The following is a 19,920-nucleotide window of genomic DNA, read 5'->3' on the forward strand; positions in this document are numbered from 1 at the left end:
TGACTCACATTTTATACTTGAGTATACAAGAGCCAACATCCCATTTGTCCATACGGTGGTGATAAAACAACCATATCGTGAAGGTAAAAGCATCATGGCCTGATTTCACAGAAAATGTAATTTTGCCTTTATAGTAAATTTCATTAGGTAGTTTTACAACTAGCGCAACATAAAAGAGAGCTTTGGTAAAGTAACAATGAAACTTTGCGATTAATTATTATCAAAGTTTGTTGTCATGCACTAGCTAACCCTCAAGAATAAAAAATATTTCTTCCTATTGACAACATGCGCTTTCCTAACAAAAAAGTACCAGCTACGAAGTTAAGCAATGGTTTAGTCCGGCGTTTCAAACAATTGGAAATAGTTAATTTGTTAAAAAAGAAACTTACCCAGAGAAACGAACAAACAGGGAATCAGTACGACGTTGTTATGGCATTAAGAATGTGGTTTTATTGACAGGTAGTTAGCTGTTCCAAAATAACTGATTATTATGTGCTAGTTCCTCAGGCGCAGTCAATCGCTTGGGGCTATTAAACTTACTTTCAACGCAATCGTTAGCCATCATGAAGCGCTTGACAGAATTTTGTGGGTTTACTCTAGCTCAAAAGACTTTAAGCTGAATTTATTTCATTGTAAGACTCAAGAAGAGTTTATTGTAGTCAAATGTTATACCGATTCGCGTTCATCGTTTTCGTGTTGGGAATATTCTCCACTGTGATTACTTTGCAAAAAACCAGTCAGGTAGGCCTAAAAATCGGTCACCGATTTGTAGCAATATTTTCACAAGAGACTAAGCAAGACAAAGCTATGAAAAGAATTTTAAACTTTTAGAAAATCTTGTGCTCAATCTGGCATTTTTATTTAGTACAGGTTTGTCAATGATGAACTCTTTTCCAAACTCTACAATGGCTGGACAGGTTCAAAGTCGAAACTCATGCTGACAAGATTACAAAGAACTTTCTCTCTGACAGACAAAAGTTATACATTGCCACATACTCAGGCTTATACGGAAAGCTCCTTGCTTGACCAATACTACAAGAATCTTTTCGAATCCCGAGATTTTTCCTACGGTCGTCGTCGTAAACTTGCAACGAAAAACCTTCTAATACCGATTTTGTATTATAATATGGGACCAAACAATCTGTTCAGGTATCTCGTAATCAAATTCCTTTAGTCTGTAGTTTTTGGTTATAACTTACAAATATAACAAGTAAATTCGAATGTTTACTGCAACTCTGTCCGAACGGGAACATCTTTCTCAGATAATTTGTAAATTGTGTGAACTATTGCGTAATGTTCTTCAAAATATACCAGCACACAACCAAAGGGAATTTGATAGAAATTAAAACATTTCTCTTGTAGGATATTTAAGGAGACTATTTCCATTGCATTGTCGATGAATCGAACATTAGTTGTCCCACCTTTCCATCATCATCCACGAATGGAAAACCTGCAAGAAAGTAAGCGTAAATTGTCTATTACACAAACATTATATTATGTAAATTGTCTATTGCCTACCATTGAAGGCATTTTGTTTTTAGTTTAATCATTTTAGTGTATTTACATTTTGACCAAGTTGAATGATTGTGTTCAAAATCAGTTCATTACAGAAGTAATTTTACGCATGCGATTAGCAAACGCAACGCTTAGTTATAAATAAATAAAACTTTCGTATGATACATTCCTTGCGCAGATGACATGTCCGATGAAGAAACCATGGACGTAGCCATTTTCGACCAAACATATACCTCTGCGATAGAAACAGAACCAGAAAAGACGATCGATTTGCGCGCGCTTAGATACCTCATGCCAACAGTCGATATAAAGGAGTGAGTGAAACACAGCTTGTACAGTGTACAAGTGTGAACGTCTGCCAATTACTCATTAGTCATTACGGTTAGACAAAAGTTTAAACTCATTTTTCTATACTCTGTGGAAACCCTGGTTGCATGCTGCTTGTTCTTATTCGGGCGCTAGTAGATCTGTGTATGACAATCGCTTATGGAAACCGGGAATGAGTTATCGACTAAGTAAAGAAACTTATTGCTTAAATTTTTTTATTGATATATAGACTATAAAGCCTTGCAAATTTTTACTGTTTAAATTTCAACAGCAATGTCAAAGGGAGAAGATGCTCTTTGCTAGAAATGTAGAAATGAGATGTGAGCTGTTTACAAATTATCACATATCGTTTACACTTTACAGATACTATCGCAAATGTGGTGAGAAAATTACCACTGTTCTTACCTGTGGTTTAATTGCTGGGAAACGAGAAGAAGGCCTGGAACATTTCAAACAGGTTCTTAAACTGACTGTGGGTCGAATTCATCGTGTTGACAACTTCCGTGACGTAGTAGAAGACAGCAACCGTAAACCGTGAGTCTTTCTGACATAATTCGGATTAGTAAGAACTAATAGATAGAAATTCTTTATACTTTTCTGTTCTTAATTAAGCATTTTTGGTCAGTACACATGTCACACTTTTATGCACTTTCTCCTGCGCATGTCACTTTTATGTCACTTCGCTTACCTAACTTATTAGACATCTGTCGGATGCCATACATGAAACAAGAAACGAACACTGCGTTGGTCTGGCGTTGGGAGCTGGTTGTCTGGGCAGCAGACAATCGTGGTCATCCTATTGGCGTCATTTTTCATCTTACGTCCGCCGTCCGTCAAAGATTAAGGAAAGTGTTGAGACAATGTATTGATGTTGGCAAACGTCCAATATATACGATGTCCACGCCTACTTCAGTTTACAGTACCAGGCTAACTTTTTGTTTTATGAAACCAGGTCCTTGCAAAACAGTTTGTTGAAAAGATTTTTCACGGAAAGCCATTTTTAGCCATTCACTGGCGTTACGACAACGAGGATTGGCAGGATATGTGAGTTATTTATATCCTAAGAAGCTAATTAGCACTTTAGCTTGATATGAAACATCATCTTTGGTTTGTAATCAATAATGTTACAAAGTTCGTCAAAAAACAGTAAACATACAAATGCACAGGTGTAAAGCTTCCAGACCATCCTCCGTTCGTCAAATGAACAAGGCTATGTGCGACATGGCAAATGAACTCGTAACAAATGCAACTAGTGTTGATTTCATAGCAAAAAAGTTACTTGCATACGCGACTGTCAAAAACATAGAATGCATTTATTTTGCTGCTCCTCCACAGGCGAGTATTTATTTTAAATATATTTATTTAAACGTATTTATACAAATAATTAATTAATTATAGTTATGTGATTTTTCGGTTAAGCTTGGTTTTTCTAGATGACGCTTACCTTGAAAAGACTAAAGTGGAAGTTACCAAACGTGTACATTGTATCTGATGTTCTGAAGTTTGCAACAATTAATGATTTGATGATTGATGTTTTTGACAACAATTTTTCCACTTCATTTGTAGAGCAGGAAATATGCTATCGTATGTGTCTGCTTGTAGGAGTCGTTATAGACATCGTTGAAAAAAAAACGTGGAAAAATATTAAATACTTGACGGTTTTAAAGTATTTTCAATTACTGCTATATTGTAGACTGAAATCAATCTAATTTTAGTTGGTGCTGAATTCCTTGGTAGTCCACTATCCTCCTGGACTCAAACAGTTATGCTCGATAGGGTTTCAGAGGGCAGAGGTGAATACGGAAGCGTCTTGGATGTGATTTTTAATGGTACTGTTACATATTTATTCTTCTATTAAGTATGTTTTTACTTAAACTGCGTAAGTATTTATCATGTAGGCTACCTATCTTTAGTTTATAGTGTAACCATAGAACACAAGTACTATAACTTTGACAGATAGTTTCATAATTTGTCCAAGTTTAGCAAATTACATATCAGGTCGGCCATATATCCTTTTAGCATCCGAAGTAAAACTTATTGTAACTTGCCATAAATTTACTAAAAACGTCATTGTTTTTCAGATTCAAATGCATTTCCAAAACTTACTTGGTATTTTCCTGAAGGCACGTGAGAAGCTATGAATGAAATGTTCTACCATTGTGCTCAGTATAGGATATAGAAAAGGGTAAACAATTAATGTTGGTATTACCAATTTACTACCTGGGCGAAACCACACCTGCCACCTCCATGGATATGTTTTTTTTTTTGTAATATACTGCGAGATCACTGTTTCAAGCTCTTCTAAGCTTTCCCTACTACTTTTTATTCATTGCATGTATAAAAATATACCAAAGTTTGCTTGATACTGTACTTACTGCGCAATTACTTCCCACGTGAAAGGAAAACTCTATTTTCGATTGACCGATATATATCTTTAATTCATTTGCGTTGGCTCAAACCCGAACCGTATTTTAGTGATTTATGAATTACATACACTGTGACGCTAATCAGAAAATAAAAATCTTGAAGTGAAAATTTACCCATGTCAGGTTACTTTTGCATCATTCACACGCATTATGGTAGAATTAATTAACGATTACACAAGGGAACACAATTTTTGTTGACTTCGGTCTAACAATTGTTTTTGACTAACTTTTGGGCGCTGATTCCAAAAATGACATCAGTTTTTCTCTATCACGTCAAGTTTTTGAGCTAGCCACCCACCGCTTTGTCTCATAACCCACAAAAAAGTACAACATTTAAGACATTTGCGTTCATTGTATAAATAATTTTAAGAACTACAAGCAACTGAAAGTAACTCAATGGTTTTCAAATAAACATTTGCAAAGCTCTATTCTGTTCCTTAAAACGGATATTGCTTCTGCAGGACAAATAAAGTGCGAGTTTTAGGGCAAAAATTTACGCTTGTAGCTTTTCCTGGCATGTTCAAGCTGTGGGCATTCTCGCTTAAAACTCCAGCAATAGTCAGCCAGCATTTGCAAGTCCCATCTTCCCTGATATCTTTCCTCCATCACCTTCAGATCTTGGTGGAATCTTTCTCCTTGCTTATCGCTAACCGCAGCAAGGTTTTCCGGGGAATTAGCAAAATGGCTATGCAAAAACTGCATCTTGATGCTCATGTTGCAGCCGAGTTCTCTGTAGCTTTCCAATAGCTTCAGAACAATTTCGATATAATTCTCTGCCCGTGCATTCCCGAGAAATTCCTTGACAAGGTTTTTATATGATAACCACGCATTTTCTTCCAATTCTGACATTGAACCACTGAAACGTTCATCTTTGTTGAGTTGCCGAATTTGTGGACCATCAAATACACCAGCTTTAATTTTTTGTATTGACAGGCCAAGAAAAGCCCAAACGAGGTAATTAAAACAGTTGCTTTCAGTTGTCAATGCTTTAAAGAATTGCCTCATTAGGCCGAGCTTTATATGCAGATGTGGGAAAATAATTTTCTCTCTGTCAACAAGTGTTTCATGTAGAATATTGGGATCACCAGGTTTAAGGTCAGATCTCGGAGGCCAGTTCCTCTCCACCCAGTGCTGATCTCGAGCTCTGCTGTCCCACATACACAAATAGCAGGGGTACTTTCTTTGTGTATCCGTGTTGCTGACCAAGAAGAAAACATAACATTTTAAGGTCAACACATATGATCCAATTGTGCTTGTGATATTGCAACAATTCAATGACTCTTTTTATGTTTCCGTATTCTTCACGAAGACTAACTGAATGTGCAATTGGTACTGCACCGTATAAATTGCTATTATAGAGAAGGACGCACTTTAAGATCCTCTTTGAGCTGTCAATGAACATTCGCCATTCAATTGAGTTGTAGATCGGAATTCCCAACTCCTGTATATTATGGCAATACACAAAGCTACTGTCACTTCGAAAGTATGGTAAAAACGCACTTTCTCTCGAACGAAAGTACGATACCTTCGCTCCTTTTCCAAAAAACATTCCACGCTTTTATGAAACTACAACTTCAAAGCGAGGCAACACGTGTTTTGAGCGCAGTTGACAAGCTTTTTAAACGTGTGGTGTAACCGAGTCGTCATTTTTTTAAAGGCATTTGACAGTTACTGATGCAAAATTGCACAATAGTGTGAAATGTTATGAACCTGGAACCACCAATCATCACTATGCAGGGATAGGAACAGATATTATTTTCTTGCTTGTCTGTTTTCCTGGAAAGTACGAGTACATACATGGTTGAAAGTTGAAAGCAACTAACTTCAATTTTACCATTCTTATCTAGTTTCGTTGGATGATTGCATCCTCCAACCAAAAATGGGGGAAAAGCATCGACCTAAATCGAGGCCTGTGCCTTTTTTGCTTAATAATTCAGTTGATTCTTCTTGTATATAACTTACAATATGATTAGCCTGTGCATTCCTATTACAAATGGAAAAACAATACAGCTAAAGTCGTGAAAATTTGCATATTTTGGATGTATGCTGTAGAGCAAAAACTTGACGTGATAGAAGAAAACCGGCGGCATTTTTGAATTCAGCACACCGGAATTAGTCAATTAAATCAAGTGCAAAATCAAAGTCAACAAATTTTTTGTTCAAAATTGTTCCCCAGTGTTATACATTCAGACTTACTAAGCCAATATATTTAAATATAAAGGATAAGAGTTATAGGATATACTGAAGCCTACGTATGGAATAACTGGATACTGCATAAGATAAGCACACGTGTAACACGTTCGGCAGCACTAATAACAGATAAAGGTAATAGACATCAGTTCCTACTTCCACAAGAAAAAAAAAGAAAAAAATCGTGTTAATAACAAATTTATAATTGGAGTTTGACAAACTTGCTAGCAACTGTAAATCCCACATGTTTTAATCTTTCTTCTTGAAGCGTTTGAAACAAATTACTTGTTGTCGCGGTTATATGGTTTACTCATCATCTCTTAATATCATTGTTTCATGGGTGATAATTTCCCTCTTTGACTAGCTAGTGTGTGCTTTGAAACGTCATCCCTCTAAAACTTCAAAGAATGACTAAGCAATTCATCACATCTAGGTGGTTTTAAAGTAATAATGCTACTTCGACATCAACACGTTTTTTGTCCATATACGGACAGGAAAGAAATGATTTGTCGTTCATAAAATTAAGGGTATGCTTTACAGAGCATATTTGATGTATAGGGCATCAGAATTAAACTTTTGTTTATAATGGAACTATTCCATGAATGTATTGACAGACATTAAGCATTTGGGAATTAACTCCGTAATCAGTGGTAGCTTTTGAGACATAGATAACAGCATCACTTTAATAACGAAACAACGCGCGTGTTTTAATCTTTTATTTACGTTTTGTTACGGTATTTGCAGCTATCCCAAACATTAAGCAGACGCAGTGATCAGACTCCTCCCTGTTTTACGCACTTTGAGGTAAAACTGTTCACAATCTTTCGTCGTCTTTTGAACTGAAAGGTCATGGATAAAGTAGACCAAACCGAATTTTCGTATATATTAAGCCCACATTAAAAGTGCGAGCTTCACAAACTGCCTGGACGGCATGAGAGCAAAATGAGCCACTTTGATGTCTAAGGCCAGCAGCAAGCGACAGAAACTTTATTTTGAAAATAGCAGATAAGTTTACATCAGACAATATGAACGTTTTAAATTTATCTTTTGTCTTGACGTTCATGCTTGCTTGTAAAATGATCTCGGAATCGGTCTCCCAGTCACCTAATCAGCACGGTAAGAAACATTCTTTCCAACTTACCAGCATAAGCTGATTGAAAACGTATATTTGGTGAAGAAGACGTTCAGCTTTATTTATTTTGAATTTTTTTCAGGAACTCATGTGCATTCTAACTTTGGGAAGATTAGACGACAAAAAAGCAAATTTGTCTCGAGCAAACCCAGAGTTAAACAGCTGGACACCTACATCGACGAAATTGTAAATATAGGCTGATGGCATTTATGAAAAGTTTATTTACCCTAATTTGTGCTGCAATATTTTGAAATTTGCCAATCCAAGCAATAAAAACACAGATAAAGATTCTTCCGTCATAATTTTAGGTTCAAACTTTCAAACGCAACGTCTTGCGACTGAGGAGCAATAAAAAGCTGGACTTAATATTTGTTATCGATGCATCATTCAGCGTAACCTCAGAATATTTCAAGGATGAGGTGAGATGAAATTGTTTTAAAAGAAGACCTACCAGGCTGAAGAGTGCGCATAAACGTAGGCTATAGGTTCGAAACAGTATGGTAGGCTATGGCTCTATTTTGTGTGATATTTTCAGATTGTATTTGCTTTAACTTTTAAGATTCGGTTTGTTTCACGGTTTGTGAGTGGAATCCCCGTGTCTATGGATACTACCAGAGTTGCGGTAATTACGTTTGCAGACATTGCAGAGTTGTGGGTTGATCAAGTTACAGCAGACAACATTCACGACCACAAGTGCTCTTTGCTTGGTACTTCTCTGCCAGCTATTACATACGCGTAAGTAGCTGATATTTTTCGTCTTTCCTGAGCTAAAAAAACATCATTTTTCACTAAAAATACTGTTTAGAAAGTTTAATTTTTCTCTTTTGCTTGTAGGAGTGGGTCTACATACACTTACGGAGGACTTTTGAGGGCGAAGGTGAGTTAGAAATACAGCTTAATTACTTTCCTCGCTGAGGCAGAAAAACATTTTGTTACTTAATTAATTGATTATTTATTGTTATTCACAAAATAGCGTGAATAATTAATAAGTTTTAAAATCTAACCAAGCTTCATTAATTCCAAGTATGTCTAAAAATTACAAACTCCTAAGTTTACAACATAATTACAAAATTTTAATTTGGGAAAGCACCTAAAGGTACTAGAAAATTGAATGTGAGGTTCTGGTTTGTTCCTTGTTCAATTTTGACCAGAAGGATGTTGATTAAATTAAGATTTACGAATTATTGAAGTTTAGTGGTTGTTAAAGACAATACAATAGGTTAACTACCGCAAAGCCTTTAATTAAGTGAGCTAGCTTCAAAAAATAAGTTTAACCATTCCAGTTATATGGTGTACAAATGAGAAATGGGTTTGTTGTTGTAAATAGGTGTTTGCTTGTTTTTTTTGTGTTTGCATTTTTTTCTAAATTAGCTTCAATCGATATTAATTTAAAGCAGTGATTTACTTTATTTACTTACTCACTGAAAAAACCTACTGAAATATGTCACTTCAATTATTTCTATCAATTATGTCTAAGATTGTGTTGGGCAAAATAATGACATACTGACGTACATGTCGATGTCATGCATGTACCTGGCCTATGTACGTGGTGTATTGCACAAATCATTTATTTTTACTACTGTTACACAGATCATAAAGCCATCTAATCAATATTTAAAATAAATGAAATATAGAGCATTCCCAAGTATGACTAAATATACTTGTTTTTTACTGTATTTTAACACTGTATCATAGAGACTTGTATTCACACAAGTTTTTAATCTCTTGTGCAACTTTACACTTATTGATGGTGGCTGAATCGTGTTAACTCAGTATATAGTATACAGAAATGGCCATTTCTTAGTACACCTGAAGAAGCAAGCTTATGTTTGCGAAAGCTTGTGTAGAAAAATCAAAAATAAAGTTAATCTTCAAAGTGCCAACCTATGTCTTGTTCTTATTTTACATTTATAATAATGCTGTATGCGTGTTACTTCTGTTTTTACACTGATGATTCACTAAATACATTTTTTTATTGGGTCTAAAGCACAACCACAGGATGCATTTGTACTGTATACTAGACCCCAGCTACTCAAATTGTGACGTCATTTGGTAGTGCACTTCCGTCTTAGACCCGTTTTAGTTTTTCATTAACTTTATTTGTTATTTCTCAAGTAGTTTAAAGATAACATCCTAGTTTAACATTACAATTTAGGGTAAACATTACAGTGTAAGTTTAGTCTCTGCTTAGCCGATCAATGAAGATGAAAGCCACTTTCTCTAGACTTTAGTTCTTTTTAAACCAATCATTAACAATAAGAAATCAAACAAGCCAACAAAAATTTGATTTTTTGACAATAACCAATATGCATTAGAGTGCAGCTGATTACATCCTTAGTAGTTACATTAATTATTTATCATTTTTATGTATACATTAGTAATGTTAAATTAAACTTTAAAAATGTTCCTGTTATTTTTTTAAATTAAAAGTAAATGGACTTTTTTCTCGATTTACTTTTTATGCCAAATTGAAAGTTTGATTTATTGTTCTGAGCAAACTGAAATGAATATAAACCGTATATATAGCTGTAGCATTTTCCCTTTTATTCAACTTTTACCGTGTTTAGAATATTTTAATCTCAGTAGCTGCATCTTGATTCAAAATAGCATTTTATGTTCTATGAACATTTTATTGTGGCCTTGTGTCATCAGTAGAGCCATTTTTATGACCTAAAATATGGAAAAATATGGCTTTATTGTTTGAAATATATGACTTTAGAACATCAAACATTTGCAAATGTTTATAATTGTACCAACTCGTATGAAAGTTTTTACTCTAATTTAAAAAGTGGCTTAGTAGTCTAGTTTTAAAATGAAGAAATAGCTTACGTCGGTCAGTCACTGGTCACTACTTGCTACTAAGTAATAAGAGTCAAAGCTCTGTGTTTGGAAATAACCCTTGGCTCTTACCATCTCAGCATTGGCTGACCTACTGCTTGTGTTTGTAATATCTAGATACCAGATTGTGTGTTGCAAAATAATATGCCAAGGCGATTTTGCAACGCAAATTGACAACAAACAGCTATTAAGCTGCAGAAAACAATTAAAGTATAGCTTCCAGTGCTTCGTGAAACTCTTCATTAGAACTCTCACTGCCTCCCTCACTCATCCACAAATTATCAAATTTTTATGTCTACAAAGATCTGTTTGAACTATATCTACGAAGGTACTAGGATTCAATCTTTGCATTTAAAGTAAAAAACAAAACGACATATTTTATGACCTAAAACAGAAAATATGACTTTATAACTACTTAAATAAACCTCGTGACAACATAGTTTTTCACTGTTATTGTTTTGTCAACTTTCTGTACCACCAAAACAGAAATAGATTATATATAAGCTAGATTATATATGCTCTTGGGCAAGACATTACAAGGATTGTTTCTATTCAATGGTCCTGGTAAACAGTTCCGACTTTAGAAAAATTAAAAATAACAAAGAAAATAAAAAAAACATCAATCGCAAAACACATTAAGAATAGTTCTGTAACTAGGGATCGAATGATAAGGGCCTACGGCTTAGTTTACGTCGTGCAAAATATTTTTTATCGTTAGTCCAAAAATGAAAATTCTGATACTGCAATAAAAATTCTGTAGCAGCTTGGTCACAGAAAAATACTACAATTCTGACAATTGGTAAAGGTTGACTGATTACTGTTCGTTGCTATTTCACAACATAATAAAGGTTTTCCAATGAAAACGTTATGATTTGTAGCTGTAGTTGAACCAGCAAATGAATTCAGTTTGACTTTATGTTGATTTCTGTTTGCTCACTCGAACAACCAACCTATTAAAATAATTTAACTTGTTGTATTATATATCCCGTCTGAAGTTATCATGGGTAAAATTATCTTTCAGGAATCTTCGCTCATGCGTGGTAAACCATAAGCTATTAGTTAATCTACACCATATGATTAATGTTGCGGTTTTAATTTGCCATTACGCATCCTTGTTTTGATGAATGTTTGCTAGTGTGCCAGTACGGGACAAGAATCCATGGAAAACGAAAAATACTATCCAATGACACAACTATGATCTTTATTTCTGCAGGAAATTATGGACAACGCTCGTGTCGATTCGAAAAAGGTAATTTTATTAATTACCGATGGCAGGTCAAATGGCGGAGATCCACGTGGTGTCGCTCAAAGGCTGCGTCGAGAAGGTCAGTGCGTTAATCAGTTTCTTAATTTGTTTGTTGTAAAAAGCGTTCGAGTGCTTTAAATAAACTTTCTGTTTTCAACGAAAACCTCCGTGGTTAAACAAACTGGTTAAATACCGAAGTAAATGTTTCTATATACTCGAAATGGCTAACGTTTGCATGATAAATGCAATACCGTGATTTAGTTGATAACACCAATCAATTTGTTAGGGTTTATAACCTAACGGTACAAACACGGACGACAACTTACAAAAGAATCTATTTATCCAAAAAAATAAGTTACAGTAATTGCTGCGATACCAAATTCGTGGGAACTATTGTAGAACGTGTCAATGTAAACACTGAAGACTTAATTGTAACGGAAGACTCTGAGTCTCTGTTATGCCGTGTGTTCTACTCATAGTATCAGCATCCGCAGCATCAGCAAAACAGTATAAGAGCATCTTTATTACATCGCCGTTGATCACACCCAACTGAACCCCTCAAATCATTAAACAACGGTTTTTATACCATGCAAAAGTGTGAAACTACTGGTAAGAAAACGCAAGGTGTAAAACGTGAGAAAAGCAGTGATAACCAACCAAAACCAAAACACACAGAAAGAATCATTACATCATATCAACAAACAATTATCACCTTACAAAAACGGTAAAATAGAAAGAAGTAAATGACACGTGGCATAGTTTCGTTACATCGTTACTATATAAAAAAATTTCCAACCTTCTCGATGACTTGGGAAAAACTGATGAAGACGGTTACTTTCGACTAAAAGCCAAAATGTTTCTAACAACATTTATATTTCAAGCAAATTGAAGCTTGGAGCTACGTTGCAAGTTTACAGCGTCGGTCTGGACGTTAGCACTTAACATATATCGTGAAATCTAATCGAGCTCACTTTGAACCAATTTGCGATCATACCAAATTAGATTAAATTTGAGAGGAATTGACGACTTAGCGATCTCTCCATGATCTTAGGTTTATCGATCAAAATAATTTCGTTTTCTGTAAGAGTCACACTCTGGTGCATATATTTTATTTATGCCCAACAGTCAAAAATTTATGGTATGAAAAATAGTCATTAATTTGCTTTAAATCTAGTCTAAAAAACGAAACAATAATATAATCGGCTAGCTTTTGTCGGTCGATAACGGAGCGGTGATAGCTAGGACCGACCTTGCAATAATTCTATTTTGAGCAAGGCATAAACAAAGCTTCATCCTATTCAGTAGTCCTCATTCACAATCTCGGGTTCGTGCATTATCTCATAAAAACTACCAAAAAACGCTTAAAAAGATCATCTATCTTGTATTCAGATTAAATATGTGTTACGTAAACTACTGTACTTGCCGAGTTAAAACAAAAGTCTTTTTTCGAAAATATATCTACTCGTAAAGCTGATTTATGGTCGATTGTTATCTAGAAGTAGTTACCCCATTTGCGGGGTTTGCGATTGCGATTGTATTGCGATTTGTCTAATATTAATCGACTTTCGTGAAACGTTTCTTTTTCAGGAATTGAAATTTTTACCTTCGGCGTTCATTCGGGAAATGTTGACGAGCTAACCAGCATGGCATCTGAACCTAAACTGGATCACGTCTATATTTTGAAAAGTTTTGCTGAATTTGAATCTGTTGCTAGAAGAGCTCTACACGCAGGTATGACGCTTTCATTTGTTGCTTTTACAAAATTTTGAAATGAACGAAAACTTCTTCATATCGGAATGTTGAAATTTGATTTCAATACCAAAACGTAAGGGTTGAAAGACAGAATTAATTGAAAACATTCGCGACGTTTAAATATCGGCCTGCACTGAAAATCATCAACCAGTATACATCTAGCTCAAGCCCTTCGACGTATAGTATCGTGGCCATCCCGAGATTTACCCAAGGGGACAACCGACCTTACAATCAACACAAAAAGCGTTTATAAAATTTTAAACATTTTTACATCTTTGAAGCCGAAACGGTAACTTTGCTTAACGAATTCATTGCACCTTCCTTAAAAGCTCGAAGGGAAAGCTGTTTTCTCTTGCTCAAATGTTCCAGTAGAAGTGCCAATAACTGGTATTTTCGCCTACTTTGACTTCCCTGTTTGAACTATGTGTAAAGTATACACTAAACAACATAAGCATGAGATTCTTGGGCTCTTAGCTAACAGCAAGTAAGCTGCTGCTTTTTCTGCAACAATGATCACGATAGCACCTATTTTTCTTACATTACAACGCATTTACATTTAATTGCCTGATTGGGTTGCCTTTTATAAGTTACCCTTACCAATGTAAAACTTGATATAATTCAGAAATTTGAGTATTAAATTGCTCACAGATTTCTATAGTAAGTTTGAAAAACAGATTGATCGTATTGTTATATAAGATAGGCCATCTGAAAGCTATACAATCTGCCTGCATATTACACATTTTTCACATACTGTATCAATAATCTATTATAACATCATAAACTAACTTTGAAATGTGGCACAAATGCACACACCGTATACATAAGGAGGTACAATTTTATGTTCAATCACCCGTGAAAGTGAAAATACAATCGGCGTGCAGAAAGTGTTTTACTTTAAAACACATGGTCACAGTTTAAAAAGGAACTAAGCGCTTCTGAAAAATAATTTAAATTCGTCTGTCGTGACCAGTGTCACTGACAATATACAGTACTGCTTGTAGCCGAAAAATTAGACACAGGAATTCATGTACGTACATGCGCAAGAAGAACGCTTTCTTAAAAATAACAAAGAAAAAGAGAACTGTATGTTGAAGAAAAAGTTGTTAACATGGTGGGTGAATACATGCCCGAGTTGTTTTGAGCACGCACGTCAAAGCTTAAAATTTTAAACATAAAATTTATTCGGCTGGCCTTGCACGTGAATGTTAGGCATGCTGACATGCAACCGTGTGGCGGATATCGATCTGCGAAACGACGTGGCCACCTCGCAGCTATGAAATACACGAGAACTGCTGCGCTCTCTCTGGTACGCTGGCTCCTTTATGCAACACGGAAATAAAATGTCCCTCCATCTGCTGTATGTCGCAATTAGGCACAGTATGTTCAAAAGAATGTTGAAATCGTTTAATGATGTCATTAGAATTAATGGCATGCCAGGTCCTTTACATAACGAACCTGCAACCATTGTAATGTCTGTCAAGATACAAATTATCGTCCAAACAATTACTCGCTTAATTGATTGAAAGGCTTTTTTCTTGCTCTTTTCCTTTCCTTCTCTTCGACACTTCTTGTTCCCATTCCGGCAAATAGTCTTCATCCAGCTCATTCTGGAGGTTTTCGGTTGACAAACGCGGGATGTCTGCTTTGCAGAGGCAGCACTATCTTCGGAGTGCTGTCTGCTGCAAATGCCTTCCTGAAGACGGTGAATATAAGAATAAATTGAATGACTCTCTTCGAAGTTTAACATATATGTGTGTTCGAATTAAACAACGAGTGCGGGTCAAACCCTTCATATACAGTATACACTGTATGATTATTACCTGAGTTCTTGAATCAAGAGGTCTCTCAGATGTCGATTTGGTCGTGCAATTATTCTGGGAATGCATCTCTTCTTTAGGCAAACTCAAATTGCTCAGCTCTGTTCCCATTTCCGATGTTAGGTTCACTACATTTGAGTTTCCGCGCGACCGTTTTCTTGAATTGTTATTCTTTGTCGATTGTTTTGACTGATCAATCTGTCTTCTCACAAAAGGATAAAGATATAAACACACCAACGACATTTGAAAAATGGATGAGAGTGTAATGTACATCACGATGGGCCAAGCCTCCGAGGGATTTCTTAAATCGTAAACCGCAACACATCCGACATAGTCGTTACCGGTATGGGCTCGGTAGCGTTGTGGTAGCAGGTGGAATATCGCAAGAGTCGAGGATAAAGCCACAATTATCACCATAAACCAACGACTGAACCTTACGAGTATACCCCGGTACAGCAAAGTCCGGACAGCGGGACTTTGGTAAAACAACCACTGGCGCAGCCAAAGAAATCCGTAAATTAACATCAGTGCCGTAGCGTATAAGCAAACTTCGGTCACGTCATTTGCAATTTCGCAAGCCTTGTCAGATTTGGCTTGCCAGGCGTAGAAGAACTTAGTTTGATCGATAAGACACTTCAAGAGGGCAGTAACAGAAGCTCCTATTACCAATCGTAACATCCATCTTTTGTATCTTTTTTCTCGCTTCGAACCGGAAACAGAGTGATGCCTGGAAGGAGTCTTTCTCGGAGCATCCGTTTGGTTTTCGCTATTCCACATGGATTCTCGTCGAGAAGATTGCTGAAGGCTTCGACCACCCATCTTTAAAATGTTATTTCGCTTCCAAAACAGTAGCAGACACACTAAAACATATACATCTGCTACTGTGCATAGCGACACCACAACTTGGCACCCTATCCACAACGCTTCTCCGTTTCCGAGAAAGGAAGACACTTCTGATTTTGTGGTAGCATTGATCGTAGCGTTCGTCATCCATACCACGCTGCTTGTAGCGGTGCTTGACATGCATATAATCTTCCTTTATTCTATCTAACACCAGATTGTAATAATATACACCAGACTCTTTATTCTTCGGTTATGTACATTCTACAAATACGAATCATTTGTTACACGTTTTATGGCATTAGAGTTGGTTGTTCTGGCCCAGTCTAGTACTCTAGCGTTGTCTTCGATACGAGGTATGTAGGCATAAACAATTGGCGCAAATTACTACGCTACAGGAAGCTGTCGCTCACACTACATTGTTGCATAGAATACTCATTTGCATTCAATGAATTGTAAAAAATTGTTTATCGTAAAAAATCAGCAGCAATTCTTATATATTATAATATAAGGTACATATAAGGCTTATATGTTCTTAATATTTCTGTGCTGCTGCCTCCTCTCTGACTCATCCACAACAATGCGACTTCACCACCAGAAGGGAAGTAAACGGTAAATTTCTTTAAAATGGGGTTATAGTGTTTCTTGATCCCTGTTTTGCGGCCACAAATTACCTCGCATATGGTATTTCATAGCACAGTAATCTAAACCTAACCTTTTCTGTATTATCTAAATCTAATGATCATTAAATCCAAACCAGCTAAAATTAAAATTTTTCTTACCCATTCTCCCTAGTTTACCGCCTATCTTCAACAACGAACTGCTTGACCCACATTTACCCAAATAGTCATCTTCATTAAGAAAGTTGTACACGTACAAGATTTTTTTTCTGCATGACGTGCGCTATTACCTAACCGGCAAAATTATCTAAAATGAATCATAATATTATGAATCAGGCACTAGCTATACGCATGTTCAACATTTCTGTATTTCTTACAAACAGATTGCGAGAATCTAACACTAAAATAACCTGACTTGTCAAAACGAGTCATTTACGCGTCATCTATTGCATCAATAGATTTGTTATTTGGCTTAGTGTTGCACAGGAAATAAACCAATTATCATCAATTTTACTTTACGTCCACTAATAACAAACGGCATCTGATGTGGTCTCCCTCTTTATAATAACCAGCTTATTTGCAGCTGTGTAGCTCAGTAACCCCCCAGTTAAAATCACACCCTCTAGATTCGGTCCTGTTCTTCCTTGCTACTTTTTATGGAATTCTATACTATCTACTGTACCAGCGTGTTAGTTCCCGATACACTATATAGATTCATAGACCATTAAAAAGTAAATACACACTTGTTTATACCAGTACCTCATTGTTGGTATAATGTAGTATATATATTTCAGTCTGTCAAAACTATTACGTGCGGTAAGAACTACACCCTTTGCCAGTAATTCAAGAACTACTTATCGATAAATGGCTTTGTTGGTATTTGTGACCCTGAACATCTTAAATGTGGAACTGGTGCTTGACGCTGCCATTCAGCTAGATCGATGCCTGCGTTAAAGTCAGCAACCATTTATTTATTTCTTTAACAAGTTGCTAGCCGATATAAATGAGAAAAGCTTCTGGCATATGAATACATTTACCGAAAAATTTTCCTGAAAATGAATTGCTTCACTTATGATGATGTCATCGTGTTGGGTTTCTCTGTCTTTGCTGATGTGTACAGTATACGCTTTAACTAGCCGGCTATTTCTGTTAAATGTGAACATAACAAACAGTTTTTGTATCATCAAAAGAATTTGTCTCTATTTACAACAGAGATTTGACAAAATAGCCCTTGTAAAAGTCTTGCTAATACGTCATGGCTGTCGTCGAATGTTTGATTGTATTTTATTCGAAGTAACTATATAACACTTTTCTACAACAAATTAAAACTTTATATCGTGTAGTGTGAACCTTACCTTCAATCAAAAAAGCGCTGTAATGTCTTACATGTAAAAAGAACAAGCGAATTTGTATGGTGTATAGGGTAAGTCATGGGATGTTTTGTAATATCAGAATTACCACCCATGTTTAAACGAAGGTACAGTCACACACAGTTGCAACATTTGTAGCTTGCGTGACCGTTACTACTGAAACGTTTTCGCGCCTTAGTGCTTTTGCAATAGCTTAATTCCACAACATAAGTATCGTACTTATACCTTTGCTCGTCACAGTAATAGTCTTATACAAAACCATATTCCAGCGCTGATTAGTGCATTGCTTGCAAACGATTTTTGTTTTAGCAGCGTTCTATAGATTTTAAGTAGCCCTGCGTGCAAGTCTGTGGGGAATACCTATTACTCGCTTCATGATATAACCTTTGAAGTTGGCTTGCATCAGGGTGACACGATTTTACTTTTTGCGGGTGATGAAAGCGTCATTTCATTCATTGTGTTTGCTTGCGTTATGCCTGCCCTGCTCTTTTTCTGTTTAGGAGTGTTATATTTTCTTTGATGACATTTTTCACGTGGCCTTAGATGTAGGATGACCAGCACGAAAACTTATACTTCTGCCTCTCAATTTGGCATTATTTTTAGTTTAAGACTAAAAAGCTTAGAACTTTATGTGTAAAAAATAACTCAGTAGTAGGTTCAAACTTTTTCGTTAAAGTAACGGTTAGTACTGTAATATACTCTTAATGAAACCAGCGAGCACATTTCGTTTTATTGTGGTCGTTATTAGTAGTAAATACCTACCAGTACACTGCATCTCGCCTTGTTCCGCTAAACGTGCAACTACTAAACAAGTACTGTATTGACAAACTCATTTCATTTTCCTCAGTTAATGATGGCTAAAACAAGCTAGTTATTAAGCTAAGTTCTAGTTATTTTCATGCAAACGGAAACGAAAGATATTCCTGTGCCTTGAACCTTCTCAGATACATAAATCCTTCCCCTAAGTTGCGTTGGGGTTTTTCTTCGTTGCCTGCAAATGTACTGACATTAAACGCGGACAGCGTAAAACATGCTTTTTGTCACGCCATGCAAGTAACAGGCTATTGTTAGATGTACGTAACAGTCTAACCACAGTATATGTATCTTATTTCAATGTCCTAGTCACCTCACGTTTTTGTGGAATCTTGTTGGGCGAAATGGTTTCATATTTCAGTATTTAATGAATGTAGTTGCTGATGGAAAGAAGAATTACAAGCTCTGGCTTCTTTCTCACGTCTTGACGGTGTTCAATTTGTGAAACACAACCTACCTATTTTGGCTAGAATACGTACGTTGGTTACGATCTAACATTCATCTGTTTGATTAGCTAAATTTAATTTTACGTTTAATGGCTAAATAGGGAACCCTGCTTTCTGAATTACCAAGCATAAGGTGTTCGTGTACTAGTGTAGTAGAAAATAGCTCTATTTTTTGCTGAAAGGGAAAATACTATGACCTTCGAGTGCTTAAATTAACCTTGCATCAAATTCTCCGCTAGACGACGCGGTTAATTTAAAAAGCAAAGCAAAGTTCAAGGCTTGCTTAACACTCTCGATTGATTTAAAGTTATAATTTATTGAATAGGGTTCTCCTTTGTCGTTGGCTAAAACTGACAATGCAGTGGAACAGGTATGAAGTTAAATATTATAATTATGAATAAATTCTGAATCAATCGGTAAGATTTTAATGCAGAAATAAATATTTTGTCGTGAAGCGGCATCGTCAGTTTTTCTCGAACTGTTTATTACAGTTACCTGTTTTTGTTGCAACCTGATTTATTAGAAGTGACATTGTTGTAAATCTTCGCAATGGGGTGCTAAACACCAGACAAATTTCTCGATAACGGA

The 19,920-nt window shown here is 35.9% G+C and overlaps 3 protein-coding genes across 5 annotated transcripts in view; 2 read left to right on the top strand and 1 right to left on the bottom strand.

The window, feature by feature from the left end:
* The first annotated feature begins 549 nt into the window (after positions 1–549).
* LOC143459403 (uncharacterized) lies at positions 550–4,381 on the top strand. 2 transcript variants are annotated; one of them, XM_076956545.1, is made up of 11 exons: positions 550–741; positions 866–1,149; positions 1,363–1,460; positions 1,694–1,829; positions 2,206–2,376; positions 2,543–2,685; positions 2,793–2,886; positions 3,009–3,177; positions 3,276–3,426; positions 3,558–3,671; positions 3,924–4,381. In XM_076956545.1, exons 1-11 carry the CDS (start codon positions 664–666, stop codon positions 3,971–3,973), a joined length of 1,488 nt encoding a protein of 495 aa, XP_076812660.1. In that variant the 5' UTR covers positions 550–663; the 3' UTR covers positions 3,974–4,381. The 2 variants fall into 2 exon arrangements, with proteins under 2 accessions (XP_076812660.1, XP_076812661.1); XM_076956546.1 differs by having other exon boundaries at positions 587–741; positions 871–1,149.
* Positions 4,382–7,129: 2,748 nt separating this feature from the next.
* The window catches only part of LOC143460539 (sushi, von Willebrand factor type A, EGF and pentraxin domain-containing protein 1-like), a 69,863-nt gene continuing 57,072 nt past the window's right edge, over positions 7,130–19,920 (top strand). The window contains exons 1-7 of one of the 2 annotated variants that reach the window (XM_076958096.1): positions 7,130–7,574; positions 7,673–7,776; positions 7,899–8,009; positions 8,150–8,325; positions 8,425–8,467; positions 11,642–11,753; positions 13,262–13,405. In XM_076958096.1, the coding sequence (XP_076814211.1) occupies positions 7,484–7,574; positions 7,673–7,776; positions 7,899–8,009; positions 8,150–8,325; positions 8,425–8,467; positions 11,642–11,753; positions 13,262–13,405 (781 nt within the window). In that variant the 5' untranslated portion in view covers positions 7,130–7,483. The remainder of the gene's footprint in view (positions 7,575–7,672; positions 7,777–7,898; positions 8,010–8,149; positions 8,326–8,424; positions 8,468–11,641; positions 11,754–13,261; positions 13,406–19,920) is intronic. The other variant, XM_076958097.1, reaches the window with a different exon arrangement.
* Positions 14,248–16,540, bottom strand: LOC143460541 (uncharacterized). The gene is made up of 2 exons (XM_076958099.1): positions 15,247–16,540; positions 14,248–15,119 (listed from the first exon to the last, which is right to left on the bottom strand). Exons 1-2 carry the CDS (start codon positions 16,264–16,266, stop codon positions 14,592–14,594), a joined length of 1,548 nt encoding a protein of 515 aa, XP_076814214.1. The 5' UTR covers positions 16,267–16,540; the 3' UTR covers positions 14,248–14,591.

Source organism: Clavelina lepadiformis, chromosome 5 (assembly GCF_947623445.1).
Source record: "Clavelina lepadiformis chromosome 5, kaClaLepa1.1, whole genome shotgun sequence".
NCBI classification, from domain to species: Eukaryota; Metazoa; Chordata; class Ascidiacea; order Aplousobranchia; family Clavelinidae; genus Clavelina; species Clavelina lepadiformis.

What these genes read in the sequence shown, in the direction of transcription:
- LOC143459403 (XM_076956545.1), top strand. Translation starts at nt 664, where the DNA reads ATGTTATACCGATTCGCGTTCATCGTTTTCGTGTTGGGAATATTCTCC. An exon ending in CTTTGCAAAAAACCAGTCAG is followed by an intron (nt 742 to 865) that starts GTAGGCCTAAAA and finishes ATTTTTATTTAG; the next exon opens with TACAGGTTTGTCAATGATGA. An exon ending in GAAGACAGCAACCGTAAACC is followed by an intron (nt 2,377 to 2,542) that starts GTGAGTCTTTCT and finishes CTAACTTATTAG; the next exon opens with ACATCTGTCGGATGCCATAC.
- LOC143460541 (XM_076958099.1), bottom strand. Translation starts at nt 16,266, where the DNA reads ATGTCAAGCACCGCTACAAGCAGCGTGGTATGGATGACGAACGCTACG. An exon ending in CTCTTGATTCAAGAACTCAG is followed by an intron (nt 15,120 to 15,246) that starts GTAATAATCATA and finishes CACCGTCTTCAG; the next exon opens with GAAGGCATTTGCAGCAGACA.